Source organism: Mus pahari, chromosome 20, assembly GCF_900095145.1.
Source record: "Mus pahari chromosome 20, PAHARI_EIJ_v1.1, whole genome shotgun sequence".
NCBI classification, from domain to species: domain Eukaryota; kingdom Metazoa; phylum Chordata; class Mammalia; order Rodentia; family Muridae; genus Mus; species Mus pahari.
The window spans coordinates 36,131,482-36,145,086 of record NC_034609.1 but is presented as its reverse complement, the minus strand read 5'-3'; the positions used below and the strand labels follow the sequence as shown (position 1 = coordinate 36,145,086).

Genomic DNA, 13,605 nt, shown 5'->3' with positions numbered 1-13,605 from the left:
AGAAGTGGATGCCCACAGTCATCTATAGGATAGAACACAGAGACCCCAATGGAGGAACTAGAGAAATTACCCAAGGAACTGAAGGGATCTGCAACCCTATAGGTGGAACAACAATATGAACTATTCAGTACCCCCAGAGCTTGTGTCTCTAGCTGCATATATAGCAGAAGATGGCCTAGTCACCCATCGTTGGGAAGAGAGGCCCCTTGGACTTGCAAACTTTATATGCCCCATAGAGGGTAACGCCAGGGCCAAGAAGCAGGAGTGATTGGGCAGGGGATCAGGGTGTGTGTGTGGGGGGAAGAGTATAGGGGACATTGAGGATAGCATTTGAAATGTAAATAAAAAAATATCTAATAAACTAATTTTTTAAAGGTGGGCTTATTTTCATGACAATGACATTGAGGTGGAAAGAAAGGGAGTTGGCTGGCAAAGAGGTCACAGCAGTTTCTTTGTAGAACAGCAGGATGCCCCTATGATGGCTCTCTGTTGCATGTCCAAAATCACTTGACTCTGTGCATCATACCTGGTTCCATGTTGTCTCTTAAAAATTTAAGAGGAGTCCTGAAGGTTTTGCAACGACCACTGACCACTGGAATATTCAAGCTCTGGGTCAGTACTGCCTGAGACCTAAGCTGGCTGCTAGCTTCTAGCTGGGATTCTCAAGCTATCTTTAGAAAACCTACTTGCTTTTCTTTCAGATCTTCCTCCTCTCACACCCTAATCCATCATGAGCTGATGCTTTTGTATGACTACAATAAAAATAAATTGCTAGAAAAACAGAATGAGAAAAACAACAGCACAGAGCCACCATCTCCTGTCCTTTTTTTTTTTTTTTTTTTTATTACTGCTCTCTTCAACAGACATAAATTTCTTTGTCCAATTGGCATAAATCATTCTAAAAGCGTACTCTGCATCCGGTACCAACCTCATCATTGACTGGGACACAGAGTTTCCAGCACCAGACTGTAAACCGTACTGGCCTAGGGCAATACTATACAGACAGATCCATAGAGTGGAAGGTTCCAGAAGGATGTTAGACAAAGCTCTACCCACCCCGCCACCTCCTGAATGAGAATCTATGGGAATGAGCTATGGGGTGCTGGTATAAATGCATGCTGATGTCAGAGCTGTTGATCTACAGACTGTCAATGGTATGACAAATTCAAAGACATTCCCCAGCTCCTGGGAGGCCGAAGAGACATAAAAGCACAAGGCTGAGCATTTCTCAGCTCTCCTCCCACAGGTAAACTTGGATTTTTGCCTTTTATTGTTTCCCGCAGTGTCTGAAGTGAAGGAAACCAAGGTATGTACTCTGCAAGACTTTAGAATTGAGGGCTAAGGCAAAGGCTCAGAAAAGTCCTTACCATCAAGTATGAATTCAGATCCCCAGAACCCATATGAAGGTGGGGGGCTGTAACAACATCTGTAACCACCAATCCTTCCACTGCAGGGTGAGAGGCAGAGATGAGAGAATTCCTCCAAACCTGCAGGCCAGCATTCTTCGTTTATTCATCGGAGAACAATAAAAGTCTCTACCTCCCACAAGGTTAAAGGTGCAGCCTGACACTAGACGTCCACTGACCTCTAAACACACACACACACACACACACATGCACACAGAAAGACAGGCAGGCAAACACACACAGAGGCACATACACACACACACACACACACACACACACACACACACACACACACACACACACACAGCTTTTCTAAAGATTCTAGAACCCTCCCAGAAAACCTAAGATTTACCATGATGCTAAAATCTTTGTCCTTTGACGAATTTGACATGTGAGGGATGAGTTTATGTGCCCTCTTTTTTACATCTTACAAATTTAGCCATACCTTCCTTACACCACATGAGTGAGTAATCATCCTCTCAGGAGGATGTTTTTTAGACAAAAATAAAAAAAAAACTTGCAGGCATAACTCGATATTAGTTTTATTAATAGTCTCCTAAAGCTGGAAATGGCCAAACACTGCATGAAGTAGTGAAAGGATACATATCTATTCACTATACTGTAGCCAAAGGATAACTATTGAATCACAAAGGGGGGGTGAGCTACGGGTACATACAAGTACATGTATGAATCAAGTGCAGTATGTAAAGTTAAAGAATTTAGATGTAATGGAAGACAGCTTTGAATGATTCCATTGTTAAAGGGTCCTGGAAAAGTCAAAACCACAGTTATAAGTTTAAAAAAAAAAAAGCCTTTTTTCCTTTTCGCGAGTCTACTTTTCGTTTTCTAATAAAAATTTTTTTTTTTTTTTTTTTTTTTTTTTTTTTTTTGCAAGGGCTTCTGGGTGAGAGGAATTTTGGCAAGGTATAAAAGGGAAGTATTATTATCAGGTGAAGGAAATGTGATCTGCTTTGAGTATGTGGATGGTTTTGAAGCTTTATGCTTTTGTCAAAATCCTTAAGCTTTTTACATTGTCTAAATGATTCTTTAATATTTGTCACGCGCAAAAACTGAGTTATTAAAAGAACAACATAAATAAGCACATGAACGATAAAGGTTTTAACACCATGGTAATTAAGGATAATAGAATTTACTGACTTTTCTTCTGCCACCATCCCAAGCCACCATGCTTCTGAGAAAGGCATCTTACAGTTTTTACATGTGACTTCTACTGCCGACAATAATGTTAGCAGTGGCATGATCTTCAGACCCACTTGTGCTAAAAACAAGAAAGATCTGAGAGAAGAGATGCCACCAATTAATTAGGGCAAGTCTCATAACTGGTAGTCAACAGAGTTCACACTCGTTTTTAATTTATTTGCGTGTTTCTCGGTTTCTGTCCTCTCTTCTAAAAAAAAATGGCTAGAGCTAAAGTTTCCAGCACCTCTAATTGCAACTCTAGATAAATTTCTGAGGAAAAAAAAAAGATATTTAAACCTGTTTTCTTTTTTTTTTATACTCCTATGCTTTTCTGTTCAAAATAATTTTAAAATTTTTATCTCAATGAATGATAGAACCAGTTTTACTCCAAGCAGAAAGTCTTGGGTTATCCTTAGCCCCTAATTCTGAGCTCTCTATCTAGTCCTATGGAACTTACTTCCCTAACTGACACCCTTCTTTCTTATAGGCCTGGCTCGAGCCCTCCCCGTTTCCTTTTCCTTGGTATTACATCAATGGTCACACTGGTGGTCATCAGTAATTTATAATTCACCTTGTGATTTCAGTAGGAGGTAATAGATTAGGAGATTCTGACTTAATCAATGAATTAATCCATCAGTCGAGTCATAATTTGACAGTGTTATTGGCGATAGTGAAAACTACAGGGAACAAAGATGGAGGAAGCATAGTGACTAGAGGTTGCCTTTAAAGGATACATTTGATCCCCAGGTATTTCCTCTCTCTTCCTGCCCCCTCTCTGCCTCTGCCTCTCTCTGCCTCTCTGCCTCTCTGCCTCTCTGCCTCTCTGCCTCTCTGCCTCTCTGCCTCCTCTCTGCCTCTCTGCCTCTCTGCCTCTCTGCCTCTATGCCTCTATGCCTCTATGCCTCTATGCCTCTGCCTCTGTCCCTGTCCTCCATGTCACTACAAGATGAGCAAGCTTGCTCCCCACCTTTCTCTTTTTGCCTTTTTGCAATTACTTTGCCCCTCACCATAGCACAAAGGCAAGGGAGCTAATTAACCATGGACTGAAACCCCTGAAACCAGGAAGCAAAAGCAAAGCAAAGCAAAGCAAAGCAAAACCCTCCTCAATTCAAATAACTTGTCAAGATATTTTGCTGCAACAGTGAAAATCTGTCTACTGTAGGGCCTCATGTGAATATACCTCTCATCCACAAACTATAGAAGGCATAAGGACCAAATAGTCAGTAACAATTAAATTAGTAAATCCTAAGTTAGTTAGCAGGCCTCGGAATATTACAAACAAGATACACATTTATATTGTTAAGATTGCTTTCCTCTGTATCCCCTGAACTGTACTATTTAATGTTAGCAGGATACGCACGTGGATCCTAAGGTCTTCTGTGCATGGCAGGCCGGTGTGACCTCTCCCCCTAGATAGTGCCACGTGCTAATATCAACTAGGAGAAGGCAGAGAAAGGGGGCCTGGATGTAGACGTACTCTAAAACACAATTTTAAAAATTAATTTTAAAAGTACATAATCAGAGTGTTTATACATGTGGTGCATTTCTGATATTCTGTCTGTAGGGGTGTGTGCGTGTGTGTGTGTGTGTGTGTGTGTGTGTGTGTGTGTGTGTGAGAGAGAGAGAGAGAGAGAGAGAGTGTGTGTGTGTGTGTGTGAATGCTTAAATATTCAGCAAGAATTTTAGATAAAGTAATTCTAAGGGTTGGAGCTGGAGAGACGGCTTCGAGGTTGAATACTTATTGCTCTTGTNCAGAGTGTTTATACATGTGGTGCATTTCTGATATTCTGTCTGTAGGGGTGTGTGCGTGTGTGTGTGTGTGTGTGTGTGTGTGTGTGTGTGTGTGAGAGAGAGAGAGAGAGAGAGAGAGAGAGAGAGAGAGAGAGAGAGAATGCTTAAATATTCAGCAAGAATTTTAGATAAAGTAATTCTAAGGGTTGGAGCTGGAGAGACGGCTTCGAGGTTGAATACTTATTGCTCTTGTAGAGGACCCAGGTACAGTTGCCAAATGGTTGATAACACCTGGTAACTCCATTCCAATAGTTCTGAAGTTCTCTACAAGCCTCTGCAGGCAAGAAGCATCAATGTGGCACACCCCCACACACACAGACACTCACACACAAACCCACACGCAACGCTCACATAAAAACACTCACACACAATAAATAAAATGTTTTTATTTTTAAACAAAATCTTTCTTTGAAAGGAAGAAAAGAAGGAAAGAAGGAAAAAAAAATCCCGAGGGATTAAGTTAGTAATGACCTCAGCAGAAGCACACCTGACTGTGGGACATGACGTAAGAGAGGGGGGGGGGCTGTTTGGTTACCGTGGTACCATAATGGTCCAGAGACATGGAGAAAAAGAGTCAACTTCAACCCTGGAAAGCTCAAAGCCAGGATGGCAGGAGGTGGCTATCTCCCCGTCTCCCAACCAGACACCAGGAGGCCTACTCGCCCACCATTAACCCTTATAAGAATTCACTACCCCAACAGTTATCACTGTTTGACCTTATGAGGTTACCTCCCCCCATATTCCCCTTCCAAACCACTATAGCCCTCGAAAATTTAGATCAAGTGTCTGCTAACACTCTTGTCCTAGCCAATTGTACATAGGTACACAAACCTTGCCTCAGAGGCCATGGACACTTCCCAAGGGGCATAAATACCCTTTTCTACCCCCCCCCAATTAAATGGACTCACTCCAATCAAGATCCCACCTGCACCCACCAGTTCCCAGCTAAGCTTCCCTCCACCCAGTCCAGCAATGGTGTGCAATGGACCTGGCTACTTTGAGGGGAAGAAGCAGACATGGCCAGCAGGTTACTACAGTGTTTTCGTCTATGCAGTGATGGGGCAGGTGATGAACAGAAACACTTCTCCGTAGCCACAAAGTACTGTGTGCTCCTCTGGATACATGCTGAGTTTACGACCTCATCTCTATGCTCATAAGTTTTCCCTCCAGGAAACATCCTTATGTCATCTTCCTACGACTGTGGGATTGAGCCATGGGTAGGGCTGATGCACACCAGAAATGGTGGGTGAATAACAGTTTTATAGAATGCATATGTAATGTTTATAGGCCAGTAACATCATTGCTTTTGAATGTCACATCTTTCCTGGTTCTGTGGGGCTCCCACCATAAAATTGTAGTATTAGGGTATGCTTTTAATGCAAGCAAATATTTCTATTTCCATTTTAATTTCTGGAAATACTAAAAGCATACATAATCAGTGTGTCTACTTTTAAGCTAACTGATTTTGATGAGAAAGGTTAATAATCTCTGCTCATTTCATTCCCTGACAAAAAAACAAATATTTAGATATCTATGAGCGTGCACCATATGTGTGTGTGCATGCGCGTGCATGCATGTGTGTGTATGGGTGTATGTTTGTGTGTATGGGTGTATGTATGGGTGTATGGATATATATGGATGGGTGTGTGTGTGTATGGGTGTGTATATGGGTTTGTGTGCATGTATATGTATGTATTAATAAATGTGTGTGTAAGTGTGTAGATGGGTGTATGTGTGTTTGTGTATGGGTGTACGCCTGTGTGTTTCATAAACTACGTCTGAATTTTAAAATCCCACTTTAGAATGGTTACATAATGAATACACAGAGTAGAAGACTGATTGTTTGACAGTCAGTTCACACATATATGAACTGAAAAAGAATAGAGATTAAAGGTTGAAATATGTTTGATCAAGCTGACATGTGCTTCCATTGATTTTCTCGTCTCACCCCAGGCTTACCAGTAGGAAGTACACATACATTCTTAACCGTTTTGTATAGCACTGATTCTTTCTAAGCAGATAAAGATGCAGAGAAATTTAGGGTTGCTGGGATACATTTATGAACCAATCAGCTAGATAGGCAATAATTTCTTTCTTTTTCTTTTTCTCTTTAACCTTTCATAAATAAAGGTGGGTGGTGGGAGTCACACTTGCTGCCAAGCCTCACAATGTGAGTTCATTCGCTGGTACCCACATGTGGGGAGGTAAGAACAGGCTCTCTCAAGGTGTCGTCTGGCCTCTACATGTGCACCGTGTCACATGTCCCTCCCTCCCACCCCCCCTCCATAAACATACCTGAGTGTCATAAATTTAAAGAACACATGTCATGGGTTTTCCTGATACACTTCTGATCACTAACACTGTTATCGAACAACGTATAATACTTAAGCACAAAGACTGTCTTCTGGTAAGTTCACACATTGGGACCACTTACTGTCTCCCCGGCAGAGCAGAGGGCCCAGTTTATAGGCAGCTTCTGAATGGGGCCGTCCCGTGTCCGTAATCACAATCTTCGTGACAGGCAGATGTTCTTTATAGGAGAGGAATCCAGTGTCATTGGTCCTAAAATAAACAAGAGCATCAACAAAATCCTCTCATTAGGATGATGAGCATAATTCTAAAATAAGCAACGATTTTCCCAGCACTTCTAAATGAAGACTCTCCTACTAAGTTTGGACACTTATAAAAAAAAAAAAAAGTCCAATTGCTCATTGCAGAAAATTTGGCAAGATATTATTATCTCTTATAGATGTTCAAGTCTAGACTACAGAAATATGGCATAGGTTAAGATTAGAACGCAATGGCCTTTTGAGTGGATGCCTTTCTCCCAGTTCAACAGCCCACTTTCATCCTATAAAATGTTCAATGACTGGCTACTGGTGGACTCGGGAAAAGAAGAGATCATAGTCTCTATTGTGTACCTGCTCCTGAGCTCACTGGGATGCAATGGACGGTGTCTGACTCATGGTCACACAGATAACCCTGATTAAACTCAGTGGTCGCAGAAAAAAAAAAAAAAGAAAAATCCTGAACACAGGAGAAGGACTTATTTGTTGGACAGAGGAATGGACAGCAGAAAAGAATACTCAGAATGTACAATATGCATAGATGAAATTCTAAACGAATGAATGTAATTAATAATAAATAAATAAAAATAATAATCTGTGCTCATCATTGCTTATAAAACAGACAAAATTTAGAACAGTGGCTATCTTTCTTAATCAGGTGGAAAATTTTTCAAGTACGTGACTGAAATGGCTTAGTAACAGAGAGTTGGTATTTCAATTTTTTGGAAAAGTAATTTTTTTTTCTCCTGTTTTACTCGGACTTTGGGGTTTGGGGTGGTTTTGTCTTGTGCTTATTGATCAAATCCATGCCTGTCTTCTCTATTCATTTTTTTCATATAAAACTCTATTCATTGTATTCTGTTTCCTTAATGAATTATGAAATGCATCCGTGACTCTTCCCAGTCTACTTTTGCTTTATATCTCACAACAAATGATATGGCAAGCTTTACTCGAGATTGCTTAACATCCCTCTACACACAGAAGTGCACACTCAAAATTTGCTTGAGGTATTGAGGTATTTTACTTTAAATGCATGCTACAAACTTTGAAATGTAACTAAACAATGAACTTTACTTTTGTATTTGAGGGACACTGGCTAATTTATGATATTTTTCTGGTGCTCTTCATTTCTTAGCTGAGTTTTCGTCTGAGGTGGTTGCTTTTTAATCCCAGAATATTTGCTACGATCATTTTCATTTAATTTGCCATTCTACAATGTACACCCTGTCCTTTAGAACAGTTCACTTTTATTTGTTTTAAATTCCCTAGTCACTCACTGTGGTTATTTTTAACTTTCGATCTTCAGACATTTCGCTAATGTTAGCTTTAAAGATTTCACCTGTAAATGGTAAAGTGTGGCCAAGGCTTTGTTTATAATGACCTCATCCCATGTCTTGATTTTAAATGGAATTTTATTTTCTTGAAATGCCCAGTCATGTGTTAGAGTGGGTGACAACTCAAGAGATGCTATGCTTTTATTGTTCCCTAACATGTTATTATTCCCGTGGATATTTAAGTCAAAGCCTGTGGTTTTGCACTTCCCGGGTTTCCTAGGTCTGCCTCCCTCTGGGTTGGAAGCTCCCCCTCTCAACTTGAGGACATGGTCTTTGCAGTGAAGAGGTGAACTCTTGCCATTCCTGTCCTAAACTGAAGGATTTTCAAAGAGAGTAGGCAGCCCAGGTCCTTTTCTCAGTAGTCACTGTGGGAATACCCAACTATTCCTTCTGTTTTCCATATGTGGCTCTTTCCTTGGCCCTAAAATCTCTCCCTCACTCACATGCCCTTCAAAAGGCAGTCGAAGGTTCAAGGCAAGGGGTTAGGCAGCAGACTCATCAAAATTGGCTTTCTTTTTCTGGAAACTATCCTATATCTCAATTTGAAGTCATTCAGGGATCCCCAAACTCTGCCTTCTGATATGTTATGCCAAATATAGAAACAATGCAGTATTCCTTTGAAGTTTAGACTCCTAAGAGCAAGCTGCAACTAATGCCTACAAAGGAAAGGAATTTAAATCTCGGTCTCATCCACTTTAATTCTCTTCCTTCAGCCAATCAGGAAAGCCCTCATCTATGTTTGATTCCACTGCTCTTCCTTCTAATGCATATGTATGTATTATATATGTATTAAGATTTATCATTTGTTTTTATTTTATCTAATAAGTGTTTGCTTTATGCATGTAAGTATCTGGTACCCTGAGAGACTAGAAGACGGCATTAAATCCCGTAGCACTAGAGTAAGAGTTATTATCTGTGAGATGGGTCCTTTAGTTTGGGGGGATTCATGCCATGGCCTGTGTGTGTGAAGTCAGAGGACAATGATTGGTCCTCTCCTTCTTTCTGTGGTTTTCTGGGACTGAAGTCAGGCCATCAGGCTTGGCGACAGTGCCCTTACCAGGTGAGTCAGCTCTGCAGAGCTCTAAGTATTTATTTATGTAATATTTTTTGAGTCCATAAAAGAAAAAGCATAGTTATATGTAAGTTTTTTTTTTTTTTAACCTATACGTGGAATGTAACTTAAGAAGTTTGAAACTGTTTGTAAAAACAAGTTTTAATTAGCAATGTGTCCTCAAGAAACTGGGTAGGGGAGGTTATTGGAGGTGATTAGGTTAACACTTTCTTGCTATTAATAACTGTGAATAACATTTTTACATACATAAAATTACAGTTTTCAGCAAATGGATGTATCTGGAGGATATCATCCTTAGTGAAGTAACCCAGTCACAAAAGAAGTCACTAGATATGCACTCACTGATAAGCGGATATTAGCCCAGAAACTTAGAATACCCAAGATACATTTTGCAAAACACAAGAAAACCAAGAAGGATGACCATCGTGTGGATACTTCATTCCTCCTTAGAATAAGGAACAAAATACCCATGAAAGGATATAGGTACAGAGACAAAATTTAGAGCTAAGATTAAAGGATGGACTATCCAGAGACTACCCCATCCGGGGATCCATCCCATCATCAGCCACCAAACCCAGATACTAATGCACATGCCAGCAAGATTCTGCTGAAGGGACCCTGATAGAGCGGCCTTTTGTGAGGCTATGCCAGTGCCTGGCAAACACAGAAGTGGATGCTCACAGTCAGCTATTGGATGGAACACAGGGCCCCCAATGGAGGAGCTAGAGAAAGTACCCAATGAGTTGTAGGGGACTGCAACCCTGTAGGTGCAACAACGATATGAACTAACTAGTACCCCCTGAGCTCCTGTCTCTAGCCGCATATGTAGCAGAAGATGGCCTAATCAGCCATCATTGGGAAGAGAGGCCCCTTGGTCTTGTAAACTTTATATGACCCAGCACAGGGGAAGGCCAGGGCCAAGTAGTGGGAGTGGGTGGGTAGGGGAGCAGGGGTGGGGGGGTATAGGGAACTTTCAGGATAGCATTTGAAATGTAAATAAAGAAAATAATAATAAATAAATTTTAAAAAAGAAAATGTCATAACAAAAAAAAATTACAGTTTTCAGTGTGTGTATAAAGTTTTGTGAAGATAGTAAGAAAAATGTCTGTGATCCAAAGGGAATAAATACTAGTTCTTATAGAATTCCACACAATATTTTTTTTTATATTTATTTATCCCTCTCCCTAACTTCTTTCAGACTATTCCCCGTTCCTTAAAGTACAATTTGGGTAAGAGAGCTCATACTCTTCATATACAACTAACATAAAAATGTAATCACAGCTCTATGCTTTGATTACATATAGGTTCTTCTATATTGTTCTAAGAGCCTTATATGTGTGTATGTGTTTGTGCATACATGCATTTATTACATACATTAGTGTACACAACACATATATAGCATTATCATGACCATGATTCTTGACAGGAAAACAAACATTTTTTGTGTGTGTAATACAAATGATGAATTCACTTAACAGCAACTGATCACTGAAACACATGTACATCTTATAATCCCATCAGTCACACTCAAATCCAGATTATGAATGCTTCAAAGTGCTGGGAGCAGGTGACAGAAGTGGGACTTAATTACCAACATTCCATCACTGAGGCTCAAAGGACACTGGGACAAGGAGGCAGAAGGGATAGAGTAGAGGAAACACTATGATCAAAATATATTGCAGGGGGAAAAATTAAGAAAACAGAAAAGAATGCTAAGCCTAAGGGAATCGAGGAGTGCTAGGGACATGTGTTTGGAACATGGCACAGCTAGTGGACTCTTGGACTCACAACAGCTGCAACAACCGGCACAAGATCAAGCCTGCGGACACTCTAGTATGGACTGAAGAAGAACACACATGGGGACCTCCACCCCTAACTGACTACTATAGCTCCTAGGGGAAGAAGAACCACCCTTGCGAGAGAGTGTGTCTACTGGAAGGTTACTCACGCGCCAGGGGATGGCTGCTTACCCATGCATATGCAGACAATACTAACTGGAAATAAATGGCTCTCTCTTTTTTTTTTAAGTAAAAGATGAAGACTTGATGTTGGAAAAAGGAACATGTGCAGGAAGATTTAGGGAAGGTAGAAAGGGAAATGGGTTGGGTCTGATTGTATTGTATGGTATACAACTATGAAATCCTCAAAGAGTAAATTTTTAAAAATTGAATGTAGACAGGTTCAGCTGCTTACTAAACTAAAATAAACATGTAGTGTAAAGAAATGGGAATATAAAAATTTAAATATTCATTTACAAATGGTATATACCTGTAGATTCTATGCTAAACGATTTTTAAAAATCATTAAAATTTTTTTATATTTCAAGTCCCTAAGTTTATAGATTCCTATTTTGAAGATATTATCCATATAACAATTGTTCTTTCTGGTATGCTTTGTCCTTTGAAAAAATATAAAACAACTACATGCTAAAATAATTGATCAGATTTATAGTAATTCAAAATCTACAAAATTGTACTATAGAAGTTTACAGCCTATATTGATGAGAGGTGCTTCAGTAACTGAGTACATACTATTATAGAAATAGTAGGAATACGTACTATTATAGAAATAGTAGGAAGTACTGATATTAACAATGAAAAAGAACTCAAAAAATCATAACTTTTATGTCATAAATGCTTCTGTTTTCTCATATGCTAAAAATAAAATAAGCAAAATGTGTGGTCCATCATTAAAACTAACCTCTGAACGATTTCTCTCTTAACTTGTAGTACTAGAATGACCACACCCTGTATCATCAAAACCTAGTTTCATCTAATTATTTCCTCGAATCAATGTGTCTAGCATCCATGGAGCTGCATACCCTTGACGTAATTAATTGGAAAATTACCATTCGTTCCGATCTGCATCACAGTTGCAATGATACTGGGCATCAATGCAGTTCCCTTCCAAGCCACAAGTGCACTTTTGAGGAGCAGGCAAGGGACCACCCCAATAGGTCTGTGTCTCATTGGTTCTTCCCACCCACCAGCTCCGAGGGCTTCCATCTGAAAGACAAAACAGAAGGATGAGATGGCTGTTTCCACCTTAGACCATTGTTCTTTCTTCCTAAGTAATTAAAAGTAAAGGTGGGGTGGGGGCAAGAGGGAAGGAAAGAGACGGAGATGGGAGACATAGGGAGAGAGACAGAGATGCCGAGAGGGAGGCAGAAACAGGGACATAGACAGAAAGAGACCGATATGGTGTAATAATGCCCTAAACATCAATTGACAGCATTTTGGGAGAAATTATCTTTATAAGACACTTTGTTTTAAGTCTAATTTTTTTTTAAAAAAAATAGCATTTTATAATCTTTAAAGGTATTTATTGTTCACTTACCATTTATGAGTATGTTTGTCCCTACATAATTTTATTTATATCCCATGTATGCAGGTACCCAGAAGGTGTCACCAGATCTTCTAAACCAAGAGTTACAGTTCACTGTAAGCCAATTTATGTGGGTGCTAGAAACTAAATATGGGTCTGCAGTAAGTGTTTCCCGCTTGCTCTTCACCCCCTTATTCTCTGTGCTAAATGGATAATACATTGTTCTTTGAATAGAAACCACCAGTTGGTGTTGATTCATGAAAGGAGAGTTTCCACTTGCAACTTTTAAAAAAATAACCTTTAGAACAAATTGGCATCAAAATATAAACTACGGTAATTAATATAGTAAAATAAAATTGATTCTAAATCCCAAAACATTCTGAAGTGTTATATAAAGGCACTGACTCGTCTCCATATATTTTCTGGCTAAAAATATACTAGCAGTTTATTAGATATCATGCATGGTATAGCACTCCTTTGTCATGATTTAGGATTTATCGGGAAGTCTATATTTTCTCTTCCATTTACTGGCTTGGCTATTTATTTGAAGACTAAAAAAAATAATCCTGAAAAATCTTCATGCCTGAAGCGAAGATTACAGTAAAAAAAAAAAAAAGTTTCCCCTAGCTACATGTATCTCTTTCTACAATAAATGTTCAGCTACCAGCTTCTTCCCAGAGCCAAGACTAAACACGATGCCAAGGAACTCAAGCAAGGAGCAGACAGAACATTTAGTGGAGGATTTGTAGAAAGGGATGTGAGGCATGCAGATAATCTATCTCAGGGGAGAAAAAGTTCCAAGGAAAAGAATCATAGTGTTTGGAGACGGAGCGAAATAAAAAAAAAGAAAGAAAGAAAGGAAGGAAGGAAGGAAGGAAGGAAGGAAGGAAGGAAGGAAGGAAGGAAGGAAG

General features: G+C 39.6%; 1 protein-coding gene across 1 annotated transcript in view; it reads right to left on the bottom strand.

Moving 5' to 3' along the window:
- Cntnap4 (contactin associated protein like 4) overlaps window positions 1-13,605 on the bottom strand; it is a 294,082-nt gene that overhangs the window by 55,438 nt on the left and 225,039 nt on the right. Inside the window, exons 14-15 of the mRNA XM_021220063.1 lie at window positions 12,219-12,375; window positions 6,832-6,959 (exon numbers count right to left, since the gene is read on the bottom strand). Coding sequence (XP_021075722.1) covers window positions 6,832-6,959; window positions 12,219-12,375 — 285 coding nt within the window. The remainder of the gene's footprint in view (window positions 1-6,831; window positions 6,960-12,218; window positions 12,376-13,605) is intronic.